Here is a 22,527-nt window from a genome sequence, read left to right as displayed (position 1 = left end):
AGGCAGAGCTTGCAGTGAGCTGAGATCCCGCCACTGCACTCCAGTCTGGGCGACAGAGCAAGACTCCGTGTCATTTAAAAAAAAAAAAATTGTGGGAGCTAAGAATATAAAGTACATTGATTTCTTTATTATGGCTAGCAGATATTTAAGAATGTTAGTACAGGTCTTTGAATAAATTTTGCTTTTAAGAGAAGTTAGTATTTATTTCTAATTAGATGGGGAGGAAAGTCTTTGAAGAGGAACCTCTACTTTACTTTTTACATAAGTAACCTGGTGGCTGCTGGGGAAACCCTTAAAACACTGGGCAGTAGAACTCCCCTGAGGTTAGTGTCAGCTCCCTTGAGGCCAAGAGCAGCTGTTCACTTGGGAGTTTTGGCTGCTGTCGTTTGGCCTCTGGGCCCTCCTGGGGCTGGTTCTGTGCTCCTTAGTCCGTGGGAAGTTACTAGACCCAGCTTCATTTCCAAAACATCTCTAGCTGCCATTTGATAAGAGTAGCATTGGAACACAGAATTAGGCTTATCCCTGTGGCCTAGCGAGGGCTTGGCCAGGTGATGGGTGTTCCTGGATCTTATATGAATCTCACCTGCAATATCTGGTCCTTTCAGAGTTTCCTGGGACAGACTGACCCTAGTAAGGCTAAGGAATTGGGATAGTAGTAGCATCCTCCGTCTCTGCGCAGTACTTTACATACATGATCTCATTTACACCTTATAACAGCTCTGCAAAGCTGGTACTGGTGAGGAACTTGAGACTTAGTAGTGCAGTACTTGTCCCAGGTCGTCCAGTGCGAAGGATAGCAGGACATGGCACGGGGAGGAGAGCACAGAAACACCAGTGGGAATGACAAGGTGACAGGCTGTGTTGGGAAGCTCTTTTTTTTTTTTTTTTTTTTTTTTTTTTGGTGAGATGGGGATTTACTCTTGTTGCCCAGGCTGGAGTGCAATGGCACAATCTTGGCTCACTGCATCCTCCGCCTCCCAGGTTCAAGCGATTCTCCTGCCTCAGCCTCCCAAGTAGCTGGGATTACAGGCATGTGCCACCACACCCGGCTAATTTTGTATTTTTAGTAGAGACAGGGTTTCACCGTGTTGCCCAGGCTGATCTCGAACTCCTGACCTCAGGTGATCCGCCCGCCTCTGCCTCCCAAAGTGCTGGGATTACAGGCGTGAGCCACTGTGCCTGGCCAGCTCTGTCTCTTGATTAAGGTGGAGGATATTCTTAGCTCGTCTTTTGGGACCAGCCAGACCAGAAATGTGGAGCATATTGGCAAACCAGCAGCCTAAGGATTTGGAAGAAAGGCTGGTCAGAGTGTCAGTTGCATATCAACCAGCTGAGAGCCTGAACTTTCCGGAAGACATGGCTCTTGGGTAGCCACTGGAAGCAGGCTTAAAACAGCTTTGGTTCTTTGAGTTCTTTGTGGGGGCTGATTGTCTGGTGTAAATCACAGTTGATAGTACCCTGAAAGGTTCAAGGCCACATTTCCCAGGGGAAGATAATCTTTCCACAATGTATAGAAACTCAGAAAACTCCAAGTTCCTTAGAAAGGCTGAAGACAAAGTCAAGGAAGAGAAATTGATAACTTTTGGTTAAAGGGAAGGGTTTCCAGCCTTTTGGCCAGGGCATCCACTACCAAGTCCAAATCCTGACTTGGCCTCAGGCTTTTGTAAAGGGATATATCGTGTGTGTCCCTTTTTGACCTGCCGATAGTTTTTTTTGAGATGGAGTCTCACACTGTCACCCAGGCTAGCATACAGTGACGCGATATCGCCTCACTGCAACCTCTGCCTCCCAGGTTCAAGTGATTCTCCTGCCTCAGCCTCCGGAGTAGCTGGGATTACAGGTGCCTGCCACCACACCCAGCTAACTTTTTGTATTTTTAGTAGTGATGGGGTTTCACCATGTTGGCCAGGCTGACCTTGAACTCCTGACCTCATGATTTGCCCACCTCAGCCTCCCAAAGTGCTGGGATTACAGGCGTGAGCCACCATGCCCAGGTGACCTGCTGATAGTTTGATAAAACAGAAGTTTTACTTTCTAGAATTTCTACTCATTGTATGTTTTGGATGGTTTCTCTCTCTGTAGGCATTCAGTATTCTTGAATCTCAAGTTTTGAAAGGAGCCCTAACTTCAGGTCTACTCTCTGACCTCTTAATGAAGTGAACCGTTTCTATTGCCCTTTTAGTTCTTCCTGAGACCCTGACATTCTGGTGTTCATGTGACTATTCTTTCCCCCTTGTTACTCAGAGAAAGCGTCGTGGTGGAGCAATAAATTCTAGACAAGCCCAGAAGCGAACTCGGGAAGCAACCTCCACCCCCGAGATTTCCTTGGAAGCAGAACCCATAGAACTCGTGGAAACTGGTAAGATTGCCAGGGACACTACAACTGTGGGGTGTTAAAGTGGAGAGAGAACACAGTACCAGGGTGAGCTAGTAGAAGGTGCTTTCAGTGTCTTTAGAAGGCCTATGCAGTCTCATACTCACCATTTACAACTCAAAGCTTCACAGATTCTGAAATAGCCTCTCAACTGGGCTAACTGTTCAACTCTGGTAATGTGCAGCAGTGGGGTAGGACCCATTTAAAAAAAAAAAAAAATCTCTAGTGCAAATGAGATGGCCTACCTTTTCTATTTGAAACTGCATCCTCAGTTTGCTTGACCTTGTAAAGTACTTCGCTTTCCTCTTCTGTTTTTCATTAAGACACGAAATAACCTCGGAAGGTAAACTTGTCCACAGAGTTCCCTGTGTTGGAGCTTGGTGTAGGCAGTGGCCATATTGGATTTCCGCTTTCTGCTTGCTCCAGAAGTGATTGATGGCTGGCCTAAGTCTCTTTGCTCTGCATATATTGTTTTTATAACTAGGATACCTGCAAACTGGCATTTATTTTTATTTATTTATTTTTTTGAGATGGAGTGTTGCTCTGTCGCCCAAGCTGGAGTGTAGTGGTGCAATCTCGGCTCACTGCAATCTCCATGTCCTGGGTTCACACCATTCTCCTGCCTCAGCCTCCTGAGTAGCTGGGACTACAAGCGCCCGCCACCACACCCGGCTAATTTTTTGTATTTTTAGTAGAGACAGGGTTTCACCGTGTTAGCCAGGATGGTCTCGATCTCCTGACCTTGTGATCTGCCCGTCTCGGCCTCCCGAAGTGCTGGGATTACAAGCGTGAGCCACCGCGCCCAGCCATGCAGACTGGCATTTTAAACAACAGTGCAAGATAAATTTCATGGGCCCCGCAGGAGAAGTGAAGTTCTCTATGTGGTCTCTGAGTTTCACTTCTACAAATGAGTTCTTGAAAGCCTTGACTTGAGGCTAGGATCCTGGCTGTAGACCAAAAAGGAACCAACTGCTTTCCATCATGGCACTTGTCATCCTCTAGGCAGTCTTACCCCGTGTGTGCTTAGCGTTGCCCATTAGAGCACTGTTTTGTTTTTGTTTCTGTTTGAGACAGTTTCGCTCTGTCACCCAGGTTGGAGTGCAGTCACACGATCTCAGCTCACTGCAACCTCTGCCTCCCAGGTTTAAGCAAGTCTCCTGCCTCAGCTTCCCAAGTAGCTGGGATCACAGGCGCCCACCACCACGCCCGGCTAATTTTTTTTGTATTTTTAGTAGAGACGGAGTTTCACCATGTCAGTCAGGCTGGTCTCAAACTCCTGACCTCAGATTATCCACCTGCCTTGGCCTCCCAAAGTGCTGGGATCACAGGCGTGAGCCACCGCTCCCAGCCTAGAGCACTGTTTTTGTAAAAGCCCAGAATTGTGTTCACCAGAAAGAGAATGGTTCAATAAATTGTTGTATATCAGTATATGGACTGTTGGGCAGCCCTTCTTTTTAATAAAGAATGCAGTAATTTTATATAAATTATATTGGTATATCTAAGATTATCATGGTTTTTATTCTTGTGAAACTTTATGATACAAGAAAATAAAACAGGCCAGCCAGATTGCTTGAGCCCAGGAGTTCCAGAGCAGCCTGGACAACATAGAGAGACCCTGTCTCTATAATTAAAAAAATTAGCCAAGTGTGGGAGGCTGAGGTAGGAGGATCACTTGAGCCTGGAACATTGGGGCTGCAGTGAGCCGTGATCATGCCACTGCACTCTAGCCTGGGCAACAGCAAGACCCCACCTAAAAAATAAAGAAGTTACGTTGGGTTGGGCACCGTGGCTCGTGCCTTTAATCCCAGCACTTTGGGAGGCCGAGGCGTGCAGATCACCTGAGGTCAGGAGTTCGAGACCAGCCTGGCCAACATGGCGAAACCCCGTCTCTACTAAAAATACAAAGATTAGACGGGCGTGGTGGCGGGCGCCTGTAATCCCAGCTACTTGGGAGGTTAATGCAGGAGAATCGCTTGAACCTGGGAGATGGAGGTTGCAGTGAGCCAAGATCGTGCCACTGTACTCCTGCCTGGATGACAGAGCGAGACTCCGTCTCAAAAAAAAAAAAAAATGTTAAATGCATTACAAGACACTTTCCCCAAATATTAGACCAATACTATTTCTAAGAAAACTTCATTTAGTGTTTTGTTGTTGTTGTTTGTTTTTGAGATGGAGTTTTGCTCTTGTTGCCCAGGCTGGGGTGCATTGGCGTGATCTCTGCATCCCGGGTTCAAGTGATTCTCCTGCCTCAGCGTCCCGAGTAGCTGGGATTACAGGCATGTGCCACCATGCTTGGCTAATTTTGTATTTTTAGTAGAAACGGAGTTCCTCTGTGTTGGTCAGGCTAGTCTCGAACTCTCGACCTCAGGTGATCCGCCCACCTCCCAAAGTGCTGGAATTACAGGTGTGAGCCACTGCACCTGGCCCATTTAGTGCTTTTTAATATTAATAGTAATCAGAAATAAAAATGGTTGTGCATCATTTTTTACTTTATATAGATGGAAGTTGTACATTAACTGGTCCATGTCCTTCTCACCTTTATCCTGTGCTCACGTAGACATCACAGTATACCCTAAGGGCTGAAAGGCAAGCTTCACAACAGATGCAACCCATTTTGTATGTTGAGGTTCTAGGGATCAGTATGTATCACCGTTATTCTCCATCCAACTAGGGAGACAAACTTGAGAGATAAATGGAAATTAAAAGTTTGTCCTTGGCCGGGCACGGTGGCTCACGCCTGTAATCCCAACACTTTGGGAGACTGAAGCGGGTGGATCACGAGGTCGGGAGTTCAAGACCAGCCTGGCCAAGATGGTGAAACCCCATCTCTACTAAAAATACAAAAAAAATTAGCCAGGCGTGCTGCCAGGCGCCTGTAATCCGAACTACTCGGGAGGCTGAGACAGAATTGCTTGAACCTGGGAGGCGGAGGTTGCAGTGAGCCAAGATCGCACCACTGCACTCCAGCCTTGGCGACAGAGCAAGACTCTGTCTCAAAAAAAAAAAAAAAAGAGTTTGCTCTAAATTAACCGATGAAGTTACTAAGCTAAGCCTGACTTTTGGTCCTTGGGCCAAGTGAGAGTGGTCAACTTCTCCTGCTGGGAGGAGCAGAGGTTTCAGGCTGGTCCATCCCAAAGAGAAAGGCCCGGGGCTGGGCATGCACGGTGCCTTCTCCCAGATGGGGCACAGAGGCATAGCCGTGTGGAAGTGGGATGCCGTGGAATAGAGGTATGCACATGCGCACACATACATAACCCCCCAGGTACATTTGTAAAAGTCATACCTCCCCACTCAGAGCAGAATTCTGGAAGGGCATTTACTGGCTTTCCCTCCTGAGGGAGGTGTTGGTCCTGGTGCTCTTTGCAGTGTGTACTTCAGGATTGTTTTAGTTTGGGGTAAGCCTATATTACATTAGCAGTCATACTAAAGTGTAGAGGGATGCAACCTTACTTTCTTCTTAATCTTAATGCTTGTTGAAATACTTTCTTTTGAAGCTGGAGATGAAATTGTGGACCTCACTTGTGAATCTTTAGAGCCTGTGGTGGTTGATCTGACTCACAATGACTCTGTTGTGGTAAGTGTTGGAGTGTGAGAGTCGGCTGTTTCTTGGGTGTGGGTGGGTCCCTGGCCAGTGCCAGCATCTGACAGCCTTGGTCACAGACTCCAAGTCAGGGTTACAGCTTATGCTAAGGAAGTTCATGCATCTTGTGGAATTGAGCTTTTAGAAAGAAAATAAACAGTAACAATAATAATAATAAAGAAGTTCATGCATTCAGTGACGAGAGCCCAAAATGAAAAATGTTTCTGGAAAATCATTTGTTATAGCCTTGTTGCCTATAGAGTAGGTCTGTGTAACCTGACCTTGCCACACCTGGGCACAAAAGTGGTTTGGGGAGAATCTCAAGGCCCCCACATCTGTCTTCAGTCCCTGATTCCACAGTTTACACCAGCTGTGTGACCTTGGGCATGTGACTTAGCCTCATTCACTTTCCATGAAATGGGGACAGGTCACTCATGTCAGTAGAGCATGGTGTAAGAGATCTTAGAAGAGATGCCATGTTTGAGTGCCTGACACCTAGAATGGTGCCCAGTCACTGTGAGTTTATGCTGTCCCAGCTGAAAGGAAAGGGAATGTTGGCTCAGCACTGCCAGTGGGAAATCTCTCAAGTTCCAAAAGCGCCTGCTGCTTAGCATGGCCTCAGGGGATGCAGGCTCCCTGCGTTGCCACCTGATGCCTGCTGCGTCCTGATGCCAGGGAGGCTGGAGTCCAGGAGGCTGCCTGTGTCCCTGTCTCATGGCACCGGTTACAGACTGCAGGGGATGTGTGTGTGCGTGTCCTGCCTGCCAGGAGGGAGGCCTTGTCTGGTCAGAGGACACATGGAGAAGCTATTTTTGATAGATCTGTTTCATGGTGCATGCAGGTCTGGGAATCTGGTCAGCATCTTAAGAGCAGGTTTGCCTCTGTAAGATGCCACTTGAGCGTTTTCTGACAGTGTGCTCGGAACGCAGGTCAGGGGTGGGGGCGGTGGCACACTTGGCAGCATTGGCAGTGGGGTGGTAAGTGCTGCTGAGGATGACTGTGGTTTGTGGGGGCTGCTAGTAGCTGAGTCTTCACCTTGGCCCTGGGCTCACTGGTGTTGGGGTTATCCTGTTTGGCTGATGCCTGGGTATGTGAACAGGGACACCCCATAGGTGTTGCTTCTTAGCTGTGCTGAGAACTTCAGAATAGGGTTGTACTGAGAAGTTTCAAGACTTCAATGCAAAGAAAAGGGCAGGGATGGAAAACCATCTGAGATAAGCAGCGGTGGGTTTAGTTGCAAGTGGTCCCTGCTGAGGTCTCATTAGTGTGTTTTCTGAGGTACATACACACATAAGACTTTGCTTATCGTCCCTTTGTGCTCCATGGAGTTCTGGAAAGATAACTAATTTGGTATGTTAGCTGACAGCTACAGCACCGTCACTGATTTTTTTCCCTCTTTCTTTTTCCCAGCTGACACCTTGGTTTCACCAGTTGTTCATTAAAGCTGGAAAGTGGTGTCTGCAGAAGTTTTTTTTTTTTTTTCTTGAATACTCAGTGTTCACCACAGTCTTCTTGGCCTTCTGTCTGCCAGACTCTGAGGAGAGAGCTAGGATTCTGACTGCAAGAAAACAATGATTGATTGGCTCTTGTTGGCTGACAAACCAACATCGTTTCCCCTTTCACACTTGTGTTTTCTTTTGCTTTAGAAACAGGATCTCAGGCTGGGCGCAGTGGCTCACGCCTGTAATCCCAGCACTTTGGGAGGCCGAGGTGAGTGGACCACGAGGTCAGGAGTTTGAGATCAGCCTGGCCAACATGGTGAAACCCTGTCTCTACTAAAAATACAAAAATTATGGCAGACTCCTGTAGTCCCAGCTACTCAGGAGGCTGAGGCAGGAGAATCGCTTGAACCCGATTGGTTCAAGGAATCAGAGGTTGCAGTGAGCTGAGGTTACGCCACTGCACTCCAGCCCGGGTGACAGAGTGAGACTCTATCTCAAAAACAACAACAACCACAAAAAAAAAAAAAAAAAAAAATACAAAAATTAGCCAGACATGATGATGCATACCTGTAATCCAAGCCACTCAGGAGGCTAAGGCAGGAGAATTGCTTGAACCCAGGAGACAGAGGTTGCAGTGAGCCAAGATCGTGCCACTGCACTCCAGCCCGGGCGACAGAGCAAGACTCTGTCTCAAAAAAAAAAAAAACAGGGTCTCACTCTGTTGCCCAGGCTAGAGAGCAATGGCATGATCATACCTTACTGCAGCCTCCAACCCCTGAGCTTAAGTGATTCTCCCACATGATCCTCCTGAGTAGCTGAGGCTACAGGTGCATGCCACCATACCCTAGTAAATTTGGGTGGGGTGGTGGTGGTGATTTTTTAATATTTTTGTAGAGACCCAGGCTGGTCTTGAACTCCTGGGCTCAAGCAGTCACCCACCTCAGCCTCCCAAAGCACTAGGATTACAGGCGTGAGCCACCACACTGGCCAGCTTTGTTTTGTTTTGATGACTAAGCTGCTCTTGCTACAAGGGCTTCCTCTCTGAACTTCCCTACCTTCCTTCTCTTCCCCGGGCTAGGGCTCCATGTTGGCAGTCCTACTCCCAATTAACCTGGGGCTGCCTGGTTAACCTTTATAAGATCTGCAGTCATTGGGAGACCCAGGGACCAGGAATATTGGCGTTGAGGGAGCTGCCCTGGAAAATGGATGGGTGGCCAGAGGGAGAGCTGACAGGTAAAAGGGAGGCGCTCCTGACTTGGGAAGCAGGAGTCCTAGGTTCTGGTCTCAGATCTATGGGTCATTTTGATCAGTGGATTTATCTCACACTCCTCAGTGTTCTCAGCCACAAAATAATTGTTTTGGACTTGATAGCTCTTGCTAATCATTCTCTACTTGTTTTTGATTTTAATAAGTCCAAATGCCAGTTTATGAATTTACACTGAGACATATACTTGAGTTTGGAATTCTGCCTCTGAGCAAATCTGTTTGGGAGGCCTCTAATGCTATTCACTGAGGATAAGGGGCATCTATAGATGGATCATGTGTTCAGGGTGACCCTAGACTCCACCTGCAGGAGAGTATAAAATGGATAAATGTATTCATTCTAGAAGTGGGGTAACCTTCCTTACCAGTTCCACCAGGACCTGTCGAATAGTTTGAGTGCACTCCTTTAGCTGCAGTAGCTCTGTACCTGTAAGATAGGAATCCCTGGATACCAGGATCCAGAGGTAGCCGTCAGAACATCAGGGAACCCTCTAAATTTTGTGCCTGTGCTCCCAGCTACTGGGGAGGCTGCGCAAGGAGGATCACTTGAGCTCAGGAGTTCAAGGCAAGCCTGGGCAACATAGACTCTGTCTTCTTCAAAAAAGAAAAAAAGACTGGAAACTTTGCATGCAGGTGTGCACATTCTTCCAACTTTCGAAGGAATTCAAAGCCCCTGAAAAATGAAGGGAAATGAAAAATGCAGTAAGATGCAGTGAGAGACTTTGTTCCTCTCATTTGATTAGTTTCCCTCAAAATGAACTTTCATTTTTGGCATTGCATAGCCTAGAAAAGGCATCACCGCTGTGTCCCGAGGTGTGAGTGTCTTTGATTTTTACTGGATAAATGCCAGACTGTTTTATAAAGAGTGAGCAGTTCACATTCATGCCAGTGTTTGAGGTTCTCTGCATTCCCATGGCCACTTTTAATTTTAGCCATTCCGATGCTTGTCCAGTGGTGTCTCGTTGTGGTTTTAATTTGTGCTTTTTGATTACAAATGGGATCAAACACCTTTTCATGTTAATTTTTCTCTTTTGTGAAGTGCCTGTTTAAAACTTTTTTGTTTTATAGCTTTTTTTTTTTTTTTTTTTTTTTTTTGAGATGGAGTCTTACTCTGTCACCCAGGCTGGAGTGCAGTGGCGCGATCTCAGTTCACTCAGTTCACCTCCGCCTCCCGGGTTCAAGCGATTCTCCTGCCTCAGCCTATTGAGTAGCTGGGATTTACAGGCACGCGCCACCATGCCAGGCTAATTTTTTGTATTTTTAGTAGAGATGGGGTTTCACCATGTTGCCCAGGCTGTTCTTGAACTCCTGACCTCAGGTGATCCACTCACCTTGGCCTCCCAAAGTGCTGGGATTATAGACAGGAGCCACTGCACCTGGCTGTTGTATAGCTTTTTTTTCCATATATAAACTTTTTTCGTCATAAACAGGACTTTTCGCTTTAGCATCTGTCTCATCCCAGTAGCTTTTCCAGAACTGCTGTCTTCACCACAAAACTCCTTACGTTTTCCCAATGCACACCTGAGTGTTTTTAGCATTTTAACTTTTCTAGCAGAGACATCATGGAGGGGATAAATAGATTTGTAGGCCCTTCTCTGTCTTTTCCAGTGCTGTCTGGAATAATTTTCTCCACCACTTCTTTCAAGTTATTTGTCTGCCCTTTTTTTTTTTGAGACAATCTCGCTCTATCACCCAGGCTGGAGTGCAGTGGCGCAATCTCGGCTCACTGCAAGCTCCGCCTCCTGGGTTCACGCCATTCTCCTGCCTCAGCCTCTCTGAGTAGCTGGGACTACAGGCGCCCGCCACCACACCCGGCTAATTTTTTGTATTTTTAGTAGAGATGGAGTTTCACCGTGTTAGCCCAGATGGTCTTGATCTCCCGACCTCGTGATCCACCCACCTCAGCTCCCAAAGTGCTGGGATTACAGGCGTGAGCCACTGTGCCCGGCCTTGTCTGCATCTCTTGGGTCATGATTTCCATCATCTTAGACCTGTTGGTGCTGAGATTTTCTCTAACCATTGGTAGTCTTCTAGACATCAACATGAGCTTCAATCATGGTCTGCCCTTTTTTTTTTTTTTTTGAGACAGTGTCTCGCTGTCACTCAGGCTAGAATGCAGTGGCGTGATCTCAGCTCACTGCAGCCTCTGCCTCCTGGGTTCAATTATCCTGCCTCAGCCTCCCGAGTAGCTGGGACTGTAAGCATGCACCACCACGCCCAGCTAATTTTTGTATTTCTTGTTGAGACAGGATTTCGCCATGTTGTCCAGGCTGGTCTTGAACTCCTGACCTCAAGTGATCCGCCCGGGTAGTCTGCCATTTTTAAATCACAGAACATATTTTGTCATGGGTAAGACCCATGCATGGAAGCTGGGCAGTTTTTGCCCTGAACATCTTGAACAGTCAACTTGAGTTTTCTGCAAATCAGCAAGCCTTCAGACATGACCCTTGAGGCCATCAGATACAATTTTGGTTCCTTGAGTCCTATAAACTTTTTAAATAGTTGAAGAAATTGAACTAGAACAAAGCAAACCAATAGTTGTTTTCCTCCCCACCCGCCCCCTGAGACAGTCTCGCTCTGTTGCCCAGGCTGGTGTGCAGTGGCACAATCTTGGCTCACTGTAACCTCCATCTCCAGGGTGCCAGCGATTCCCATGTCTCATCCTCCTGAGTAGCTGGGATTACAGGTGCATGCCACCACCAGCTAATTTTTGTATTTTTAGTAGAGACAGAGTTTCGCCATGTTGACCAGGCTGGTCTCAAACTCCTGGCCTCAAGTGATATACCTGACTCAGCCTCCCAAGGTGCTAGGATTACAGATGGGAGCCACCATGCCCGGCCTCCTTGGTTGCCTTTTAACAGCAAATAATCTTTTTTTTTTTTTTTCCATTTTGTGTGCCTTCTCCAAATTTGTTGATTTTTTTTCTTCTTTTTTTTTCCCCTTGAAACAGGGTCTCACTTTGTTACCCAGGCTGGAGTGCAGTGGTGCCATCACGGCTCACTGCAGCCTGTACCTCCTGGGCTCAATTAAGCTTCCTGCCTCAGCCTCCTAAGTAGCTGGGACTGTAGGGGTGTGCCACCATCCCTGGCTGATTTTTTATATTTTTTTGTAGAGACAAGGTCTTACTGTGTTGCCCAGGGTGGTCTCAAACTCCTGGGCTCAAGCGATCCTCCCACCTTGGTCTCCCAAAGTGCTGGGATTATAGTTGTGAGCCACTGAGCCTGGCCTTGGGTCACTTTTCATGAGCATTTTCAGTATGCCAGTCTCTACTCTGGCTAGAAGCAGTGCAGTGGTAGAAAAGAGACTGGCACCTCTCTTTAAGGAATCGAGATTTTTAAAGAGGGAGGTTATTAAAAATGTTACTTAGGCTGTTTTTCTTAAATTTCCAAAGATTGTCTCTTAGTAAGGTTGATTTTTCTGGAATTTTTTTTGGTCTGTTTCTATAATGTATTAATAAGTCACGCTATTTGTGTTTGATTCTGTATCCTGACTGGTTTTCCATTTATGAGACTCTGTAGAAAGGATATTTGATAAAGGCTTTTCTGGAAGGAAAGGAAGCGGTGGGGGAGGGGAGGGGAGGACCCTGTAGATCTCTGGGTGTAAAGGACACAGGAGGCACACCGTTGGAATAAGTGAGCCAGCCCAATTCCATAGAAAGGAAGAAAGATGAGCTCAGAAAAGCCCAAACATCATATCCAGGAATTAGCCAAGATGAATTGGCTGCTCAACTAGAACGTGATTGTCTGCACCAGTCTTCCCGACTCTCCTGCCAGTGCTCCAAGTAACAGGCATCAGTAACTGCATGATGTGTGTAGCTGTTGGACATTGAGTAGCCTTTTGTGTGCACAGTGCTTGGAGATGGCTGTTTTTCCAGTGGAGCAATGTGCAGTGCTGTGAGCTGTAAAGTTGTCTAAAGCAAGTGTGTCTCGGTGCTCTTGGCTGGGTGAACATTCCTAGAAATGCCATGCGCCAGCCTGAGTGCACGGGACCCAGTGATTCCTCTACTTGCTTCTTTCATGAGGAGGTGTTCTGAGGCTCACCTGTGCTTTTAGAAGCACAAAGGGGCTTTGAGTGACCAATCAGATGTGCTTGCTGCAGTTCCACTCGTCTCCAAATGCTCTGACCCGTGGACTGTTCTCCATAGTTGAGAAGAAGCTAGAGTGAAATAAAATGCACGAGTGAGTGAATCTTTTTTTTCCTTTCTCTTTTTGAGACAGAGTCTTGCTCTGTTGCCCAGGCTGGAAGGCAGGGGCCCGATCTCAGCTCACTGTAGCCTCAACCTCTTGCCTCAGCCCCAGGAGTACTGGGACTACAGGCATGCACTGCCATGCCCAGCTTATTTTTTGTATTGATGGGGTCTCACCATGTTGCCCAGGATGGTCTCGACCTCCTGAGCTCAAGCGATTCAGCCCGCCTTGGCCTCCCAGGGTGCTGGGATTGCAGGTATGGGACGCCATGCCCAGCCCAGGAAGTGTGAATTTCTGATCTTGGGCTAGCTTACCACAGTACTAATTAAACTATTCAGTTCAGGGAATTAGTTAATTGTTGTTATTTCAGTTTTGGTTTTTCACTTATCTTAAAAGCCTCTCAAATAGATTAGAGGCCCCAGAGCTTGTGTTACCTCTATCTATCTCTCAACTCATCCAGTAAGCGTTTATAAAGCGCTGGTACTCTTCCCTCTGCACCCATCTTCTGTGCTGGGCAAGCACTGAGCCACCTGCAGGGCCATAGCTGTGAGTTAGGTTCATTACAGAGTTCTTGAGATGTTTACAGGGATTCTGGAATTTGATGTGACTCGGCCACTGGGTGGAGGGAACACCAGTGATCAATACTGTATTGTCCACCAGCTGAGAGGCCAGGCTGTAGTGTTTGGTTTTGTTTTGTTTTTTGGTTTTGTTTTGTTTTTGAGACGGAGTTTCACTCTTGTTGCCCAGGCTAGGGTGCAATGGTGCAATCTCAGCTCACCACAACCTGTGCCTCCCAGGTTCAAGTGAGTCTTCTGCCTCAGCCTCTCGAGTAGCTGGGATTACAGACATGAGCCACCACATGCCTGGCTAATTTTGTTCTTAGTAGAGGCGAGGTTTCTCCACGTTGGTCAGGCTGGTCTCAAACTCCCCACCTCAGGTGATCTGCCTGCCTTGGCCTCCCAGAGTGCTGGGATTACAGGCATGAGCCACTCAGCCAGGCTTTTTTTTTTTGACAGGTTCACTGTTGTCGCCTAGGCTGGAGTGCAATGGCACGATCTCGGCTCACTGCAGCCTCCACTTCCCGGGCCCAAGTGATTCTCCTGCCTCAGCCTCCCAAGTAGCTGGGATTACAGGTGCCCACCACCACACTAGCTAATTTTTGTAGTTTTAGTAGAGACAGTGTTTCACCATGTTGGCCAGGCTGGTCTCAAACTCCTGACCTCAGGTGTTCTGCCTGCCTCTGCTTCCCAAAGTGCTGGGATTGCAGGCGTGAGCCACCAGGCCCGGGCTTTTCTTTTTTTCTTTTTGAGACAGTTTCGCTATTGTTGTCTAGGCTGGAGTGCAATGGTGCGACCTCGGCTCACTGCCTCCTCCACCTCCCGGGTTCAAGTGATTCTCCTGCCTCAGCCTCCCAAGTAGCTGGGACTACAGCCACGCACCACCACACCCAGCTAATTTTTGTAGTTTTAGTAGAGACAGGGTTTCACCATGTTGGCCACGCTGGCCTCGAACTCCTGATGACTCCTCGAGTGATCCGCCCGTCTCGGCCTCCCAAAGTGCTGGAATTCCAGGTGTGAGCCACCGCACCCAGCCCATGGTGTCATTCTTATACTGAAGACTCATCTGTAAGCTGTTTTTTTCTTATTGAGAGTGGGGACAGTCAGAATTGTTACCAGTGAGGAAACACTCTGGCCACCCTGTTCTTATGCACCCCAGTAGTTGTGTGTGTATCACCTGCTGCTTGCCAGCAGCTCCTGGGCTCAGTGCTCAGGACAGGCTCAGTTTGGCACGATCCAGAGGCAAGCTGGGTATGACTCACAGGAGACCATAAAGACTCAGTCCCCACAGTGTCATGGCTGGGGCACTGGGAGTAGCATACCTTTTCCAGGTGTCCACACTTAATTAGTGGGTCGTCTTGGCAGAGGGTGGGGGCATGTTGGAACTGTAGAAAGCTGGCGTCATTTCTAGCCACAGAAGAATTTGCTTCTGCTCCCAGCTAAACCCAAGGCTTTCCCCAAGGGCCAGCACTGTTACTAGAGCCTCCTTTTCTAGATTTCATGCGGACAGTATATTGTGCCGGCCCTGGTAAGTTTGGTCCTGATGGTGAGGTTGACTGATGTCCCCAGATTTCCCTTTTCACCATCTGCAGTCTCCTCTAAGAGGAAAGGGGAGCACTTTCAGTGGTTCCACGTGTGTGGATTATATTCTGATCCGCAAATCAAAGACCTTTATACTCAATCCTGCATTCTTCCTGCATGGCCATTTGTGTATGTCAGGATGCCATTTGGAAAACAAAATCCATTCTAATTATTCCTAAGCTTAGTGGATTTTAACATGGAAGGAGAAGCCTAAATCAGCAGTCTCCGGGCTGGGTCTCCAGGAATAACTCTTGACCTCGAAGCATTGACCCACCTAGGGAGCTGCTATGTCTGCTCCACGAAGAAGGTCTGGAGGCGAGATCCACCCCCTGCACTCATATCTTTGGGTTCGAGTAGACAGTACTGCAGACCCTTTCTAGGGAGGAGAGGCTGGGCTCAAGACATAGCAGCCTCTGCCAGAACTGTTTCTTCATGATGCAGCTGTGCCCGCCAGTGCCAACACCCTCAGCAGCTCAAATCGGCCTCCACCCCCTGCCCTGCCAGCAGCATGAGTGTGTCTGTTTGAGGGAACTCGGTTCACGTCCAGGATCCTGGCTGCACAGGAGTCAGAGTAGAGGATTAGAGCTTCTTGTCACTGTAGGGACAGGGAGGGTGAGGTGAGCAGTAGGGCTTTGGCGGTGAGAACTTTCCTGAAGCAGTCCCTCCTATGTGCTGAGCAAGAGGGAAAGGGCGTTCCACTGGCCCCCCTAGATGGGTAAGAGCACTTGGCCAGAAGGCGGGAGGAGCCAAGTTTGAAACTGTTGGAGCAGAAATTGTCTAGATGTAAGTTCTGAGCTGGCAGGTGAGAGGCTTGTCAGGTTCTTAGGCCCCCAGGACACAGGATTGGATTGTGTTCAGTCCTTGGTGTGTGTCACACGCATTGGTCATGCATAGCCTGCTTTTCTCTGTTAGTTATTTGTAACAACCTACTGAGCAATGCAAATCCTCCTCCACATGAAAGCTCCACCTTGGCAGTGGCCTACATTGGCTGTGTCAGCTTGAGAGAGCATCATGACCCTAGTGCTGTCTGAATGTTCACTGCCTCATGTAACCCTCACAACAGCACAGTCAGATGTGGGCTCTGGTGACTCTGTTTTTCAGAAGAGAAAGCTGCAGCCCCCAGATAGTAAGTAAGGTCCCCAGGTCTTGCAGCCAGCACATGGTGTGGCTATGGCTGTGTTCACGCTCCCAGAGACTCCACTAAACGGCCAGCAGGGAGAGACACAGCACATCAGCTGGGAGGTGGAGTGACCTGGGAAGTGGGCTTGACTGACTGGGAGAGGTGCACAGATCCGCTGTGGGTGGGAGGAGGGTGGGGCCTCTGCTGCTCACCAGAGGCTTCCACAGAGGGTGTCACACGTCAGAAAAAAGAAATGCCTTCATTTATCACTTATATCAAACTGATTGCTTCTTTCTCTTTTGTTTTTCTCCCTCTTTTTACAAGATTGTTGACGGTGAGTGGTTTTGTTTCCTTTATCACTGGGTTTGGAGAGGAAACTGGCATAGGTGAGAGCCACGGTGCTGCAGGTCTTGCCAGACCATCCCCAAGGGCTTGGAGCACTCCAAGCAGGAAGATGCCTTCGCAGATGCTGTGGTCAGACCCGCACAGCCAGTCCCCCTTGTGCCTGCTGAAGAAACTTCACCACTATCACTGAGCACTGAGCTATAGTCCTTTCTTGTGGCCTACCAGATTTTGGAGAAGGCTGGTAGCTCACAGCAGGGGTTGGGGCGTTTTTCCTGGGAAGATACGATAGTGGCCTCCAGAGCTGGGCAGAACCTTCTGAGTTATTGCTGAGCATGGCAGCAGTTTCTCTCTGGGGGTCCCAGGCAGGGAAGGAAGAGGGTCTTAAGAGGCGTCAGGATGGGAGTGGTGAGGATGGTAAGAGTAGAGAGCCTCCAACCTGAAAATGTGACCTCTTACCTTAGAAAGAAGAAGACCAAGGAGGAATGCTAGGAGGCTGCCCCAGGACCATGCTGACAGCTGCGTGGTGAGCAGTGACGACGAGGAGTTGTCCAGGGACAGAGACGTGTATGTGACGACCCACACTCCCAGAAACGCCAGGGACGAGGGCACTACAGGCCTCAGGTACCAGCGTGCCCCCAGCTCTGCTGCCGCCATGCTAGGGTGTGGGGCCAGGGCATAGGGATACTTTTCAGCAAATCTGTGAGCCCTTGGCCCTGGAAGGGCTTGACCAAGCCTCTACCCAGCATCTGGATACAGTGGGAACTGGGTCCAGAACTGAGTCCAGCTATTCCCACTGTAACCAGAGTATGCCGAGCGCTGACAGAGTGGGCGCAGACAGTCCCAGTGGGCCCAGACGGGGATCTTGGGGGAGGGCAGGGTGACTCAGGTTGTCTGCACCTTCTCATGCTCACCCTGCCACACGCCTTGGGGCAGTTGGCTTTCCTGAAAGTCTCTCAGATGCCTATGCTAAGGCAGAGTCAGAGAAGGCCACTCACATGACAGGGTATAATGTTTGCGTTGACTGAAAAACTAACGTGAAGCACTGTGCTCTTAGGCCCTCGGGTACTGTCAGTTGTCCTATCTGCATGGACGGATACTCAGAGGTAGGTAAACCAAGCTGTACCTTCGCTGCTTCTGGTTTCTAAACTTCATTGAAAGAATTGGATGAGACAGGATCTTCTCCCTTGGTGGGACTGGACACCCCTACTCAGTCATGCCTGGGCCGTCACTTGTTGCAGATCTGCCTGTGAGGGGAGAATGTGCCAGTTTCTCCTTGGACCCTATAACTTTCACCTTCAGCCCCTGTACTCTTGTATGCCCTGAGCTTCCGGGTGCAAATGCGTCCTTTTTTGTCCCCCATCCTGGCTCCAACTGGAAGCTGCTAGTGTGTACTGGGATCCCTCGTAACCCTCTTGGGCTGTCACACTGCTAAGATGCCATGGCCCCTGCCTCCTGCTCTCCAGCTGAGAGAGAGCACAGCAGGCACAGTTAGCTCTCCAGACCCCTTCCCTGTGGCAGCCTGGCCCTTGCTTTCCTTTAATTAGTCATCTTAGGCATAGATGGGTGGGATTCTCTGGGGACCATGGCTGCTCTAGGACAAGGGCAAACTCGGAGCTCTTCTTTTTAATGCTTTCTAGATCGTGCAGAATGGACGTCTCATCGTTTCCACAGAATGCGGCCATGTCTTCTGTAGCCAGTGCCTCCGTGATTCCCTGAAGAATGCTAATACTTGCCCAACTTGTAGGAAAAAGATCAACCACAAACGATACCACCCCATTTATATATGAAGTATTCAGAGACCCCCCAGGAGAGACGGATGGACAGACAGCCAGCCAGGTTCTCCAGTGGTATCTGCCTCCATTTTCCTGAGCTCAAAAAGACTGTTTTGAAACCAACGTCTGATATGTAAACTGCTCTTTTGTTTCCAACCCCTTCCTTTTGTTATCTGCAGTTTGATGCTAGAGTGGGAGAAAGGGAGTCAGGCACATTGGGAATCGTGGTTCCAGTCTGGTTGCAGAATCTGCACATTTGCCAAGAAATTTTCCCTGTTTGGAAAGTTTGCCCCAGCTTTCCCGGGCACACCACCTTTTGTCCCAAGTGTCTGCCGGTCGACCAATCTGCCTGCCACACATTGACCAAGCCAGACCTGGTTCACCCAGCTCGAGGATCCCAGGTACAAGAGTGGCCCCTTGAGGCCCTGGAAAGACCAATCACTGGACTTCTTCCCTTGAGAGTCAGAGGTCACCCGTGATTCTGCCTGCACCTTATCATTGATCTGCAGTGATTTCTGCAAATCAAGAGAAACTGCAGGGCAATCCCCTGTTTCCTAAGAACGAAAAAGTGCAATAAAGGCCATTCGTTACCTACTTTTCAGCAGCCCACAAGATGTAGCACTATTAGCATCCCCTTCAGAGGCTTAATGTTGCTTGTGGAGCAGTGCCCATCCAAACCCGTTTCTGCCCACCAGTTGTTCTCAGGAACCTTACCCATGCTCCAGCATCCTTCACCTGGCACAGAACATGCAAGATAAATAGGGCAGGCACGTGTTTGGGTGTCCTCTCTTTGATAAAATCCATCCTGTGTTTGCCACATGCCCTCCAGTCCTCAGTTCCTCAGTTCCCACTGCCTAACGCCTGCCCCCGCATAGATACTGAGAGGTGGTGGCAGTAATTGTGGCCTTATCAGCCGCTCAGTTCCAGGCTTTTGCCCAGGTCACTGTTGCTCCGTGTTTCGGAGAACCTGGCCCACCTGACTTGGCTTTCTCATCCTTCCCAACCCAGCGCCGTTTATTTCAGAAGCTCCTCTGGCCACTGGGCTTGGATGCTTTGGGCTTCTGACTGCTCCATAGGTTTTGATTGGTGAAACGGGGGCCCAGATGACAACCTCTCCTTCCACTCCACAGGTAGGCAGGAGCCTCACATTCGCTCAGGGGCAGCAAAGTGGCCCAAGCTGCCCCTGACAGCACAGGGCCTGGGGGTGGCTAACGAGAGAGGCCTTATAGTGCCAGCCTGCCTCCTCTTCCGCTGTCCTCCTTCCTCAGAGGGCTTTACGCCAAACAAATGGCCTTTTCGTGTGAAACATCTTCAGGGTGGGAAAGGGGCCACTTCTGGCTTTGTTAGCAATAACTGACCTTCAGTTTACCCTTCTGAAGGAGCAGGGACTCAGCACAGAATTCACTTTAGACGGGGCTGAAGGAGTGTCCCTCCTCTATGTGAAAAGAAAATTGTTTTATTCTTCATTCTGACTTTATAACTGTTTGGCTCACTTCCAGTTAGTTTGAATGAAAGTAATAATTTTCTACTTGGAGTTGAAGAGGGCAGAATCCTCAGCTCTCATCATTGTGATGTGTAGCGTGTCTGCCCTCTGACTGGACATCATTGCCATTAACTTTCTTCTGGGCATCACGGGAATGTCACGATGCCCGGACTTGGAGCAAGGCAACCTTGGAGTCAGTCCACTAATAAGATATGGTAACACCCATTTTAAAATTTGTTTAAGTTTTATCCTTAAAGACAACTTCAGTGGTTATATAAAAGTTGTGTTACTTCGTCCTAAATTAAATTGATAAAAAGATTTAAAAATGTGTTTTGTTTCTACTATTCAGAAACTGCAAACTAGGGAAAGGTTGGTATGAAAAAATGTCTTTCCTTTTTTCAATGTACATAGTTCAACTCTTTCTTTGTTACATTTAAACTATATCCATGGATATCAGTCTGCTTTGGACTCCTCTGCTAGTGTTAAGATGGAAATAAAACCATTAATTTGAACCAAATATCTTTTACACATTCATTTGCTCTTTGGAATTGGAATCAGTTTCCCCCCTTTTTGCCAAGGTGCGGGGTTCTTACCTGCCTCACGTTGAGTGTATTTTGCATTGGTGTGTGTTCAGGAAGTTTCCATGTCCTAAGTCCAGCAAGCATGTGAGAGGCTGTTCTTGGAGCACAGCCACAAGCCCAAGCCCTGGAGTCCCTAAGAGAGCAGAGTCTACTCTGAGAGGCAAGGTTGACCGAGGAGCTGTCTGCTCAGCTCGGCCAGTCTCTCAGAGGTGCTGGGGGTGCTGCTCTGAGTGGGACAGACTGAGATTGCCCTGGAAACCTTGCACTGCAGTGCCCCCCTTTGCCCCTGGCCACCTAGATACAAAATTTGCCCTCTGAGTGGGAGTCAGCACTGGGAGTGCATGGATATGCCAGCCACTGCCACAGGCGAGCAGTGCCAGCAAAGCCACAAGGAGGGAATGGGCTTGGCAGTGTGGCCAAGCTCTCCCTTTGCCTCTGCCCTCTGTACCTATCCAGCTGTCCCCAGGGACTAGAAAGGCTAACATGCTGGCTGCCTGGGTCCCAAAGGCCTACCATCCAGTGCAGTTTGCTTACCATGCTCCTGGCACTGCACTTTTGGCTCTGTGGGCAGTGAGACGACATCATGGAACATGTTTACAGAGGATACAGTCCCCCAGGCCAGTGGAAAATTGAAACTGATTGAGGGTGAGGTACGGGAAACCAGGAGATCCGGCAGGAAGAAGTTGAACCTGTCCAGAAAGCTCTCTCTGAATAGGGCTGCTAAGTTGCCATCCTCAAGGTGCAGAAAGCTCTCTAGGGAAAGAGGAGAGGAAAGAATTCCAGAGACCCCAGGCCAGGCCTGTGAAAGTTAGAGAAAGACCTTCTTGCTGGCATACAGTAGGGTCTGCAGGCCCCCTGATACCTAAAGGCATTGGACCAGACACTTCTGGTGGCTACCCAGGGCCTGGCAATTCTTTACCCCAGGAATAAGCCCAGGGGAGGCAGGGAGCAGTGTATCCCTGAGACTGGTACTGCTGGAGTGCTTCTGATCCTGGAAAGGAGGGAGCCCCCAAGGCTGACTCAAAAGATGTCGGTATTAACTTTTTTTGGGGGGGTGGGGGTTGTTTTGTTTTGGCAGCGTAGAAACAATTGATTTTTGTGTATTGTGTATCCAGAATCCTTGCTATTTTTTTTTTTTTTCTAAGATGGAGTCTGGCTCTGTCGCCCAGGCTGGAGTACAGTGGGTCGATCTCAGCTCACTGCAACCTCTGCCTCCCGGGTTCAAGCGATTCTCTTGCCTCAGCCACCCAAGCAGCTGGGATTACAGGGACACGTCACCATGTCCAGCTAATTTTTGTAGTTTTAGTAGACACGGGGTTTCACCATGTTGGCCAGGCTGGTGTCAAACTCCTGATCTCAAGTGATCAGCGTGCCTCAGCCTCCCAAAGTGTTGGGATTAGAGGCGTGAGTCACCACTCCCGGCCCCAACTCTACTTTTTTTGTCTTTTTTTCTATTTTTGTAGAGATGGGGTTCTCACCATGTTGCCCAGCCTGGTCTTTAACTCCTCGCCTCAGGCAATACTCCTACCTCAGCCTCCCAAAGGTGCTGGAATTAAAGGTGTGTGCCACCCCGCCCAGCCTAGCCCAGTACATTATTATTACACACAAATGGTGTTGGTGGACACCTTTATGTTTTAGTGTTTCATCAAGAAAGATGTTTGCTGTAGGTTCTTGTTAGACGACTGTCAGGTGAGGGAGGTTGTTTTTCCTACCATGAGGTAAGCATTTGTGGGTTTTTTTTTTTTTTTTTGTTTTTTTTTTTTGAGATGGGGTTTCGCTCTTATTGTGCAGACGGGAGTGCAATGGTGCAATCTCTGCTCACTGCAATCTCCACCTCCTGGGTTCAAGCAATTCTCCAGCCTCAGCCTCCCAAGTAGCCAGGATTACAGGCGTGCCACCACCATGCCCGGCTAATTTTTGTATTTTTAGTAGAGATGGGATGTTACCATGTTAGCCAGGCTGCCCTCGAGCCCCTGACCTCAGGTGATCCGCCTGCCTCGGCCTCCTCAAAGTGCTAGGATTACAGACATGAGCCATCACACCTAGCGACATTTGTCTTCTATTTCTGTTTTGGTTTTTTGTTGTTGTTTTTTTTTTAACGAGACAGATTCTTGCTGTCTCCAAGGCTGGAGTGCAGTGGCACGATCTCGGCTCACTGCAGCCTCCACCTCGGGGTTCAAGCGATTCTCCTGCCTCAGCCTCCTGAGTAGCTAGGTACGCACCACCACGCCCGGCTAGTTTC

The 22,527-nt window shown here is 48.7% G+C and overlaps 1 protein-coding gene across 4 annotated transcripts in view; it reads left to right on the top strand.

Annotated features, from left to right (window-relative positions):
• The window catches only part of RNF4 (ring finger protein 4), a 51,449-nt gene extending 31,228 nt beyond the window's left edge, over window positions 1–20,221 (top strand). For all 4 annotated transcript variants that reach the window (XM_030801021.1, XM_012499775.2, XM_012499776.2 and 1 more), the window contains exons 3-8: window positions 2,245–2,359; window positions 5,869–5,948; window positions 16,429–16,438; window positions 16,911–17,070; window positions 17,504–17,552; window positions 18,087–20,221. In XM_030801021.1, the coding sequence (XP_030656881.1) occupies window positions 2,245–2,359; window positions 5,869–5,948; window positions 16,429–16,438; window positions 16,911–17,070; window positions 17,504–17,552; window positions 18,087–18,236 (564 nt within the window). In that variant the 3' untranslated portion in view covers window positions 18,237–20,221. The remainder of the gene's footprint in view (window positions 1–2,244; window positions 2,360–5,868; window positions 5,949–16,428; window positions 16,439–16,910; window positions 17,071–17,503; window positions 17,553–18,086) is intronic.
• The last annotated feature ends 2,306 nt before the right edge of the window (window positions 20,222–22,527 follow it).

The sequence above is a fragment of the Nomascus leucogenys genome, chromosome 20 (genome assembly GCF_006542625.1).
Source record: "Nomascus leucogenys isolate Asia chromosome 20, Asia_NLE_v1, whole genome shotgun sequence".
NCBI lineage: Eukaryota > Metazoa > Chordata > Mammalia > Primates > Hylobatidae > Nomascus > Nomascus leucogenys.
This window is presented reverse-complemented; position numbering and strand designations above follow the sequence as displayed.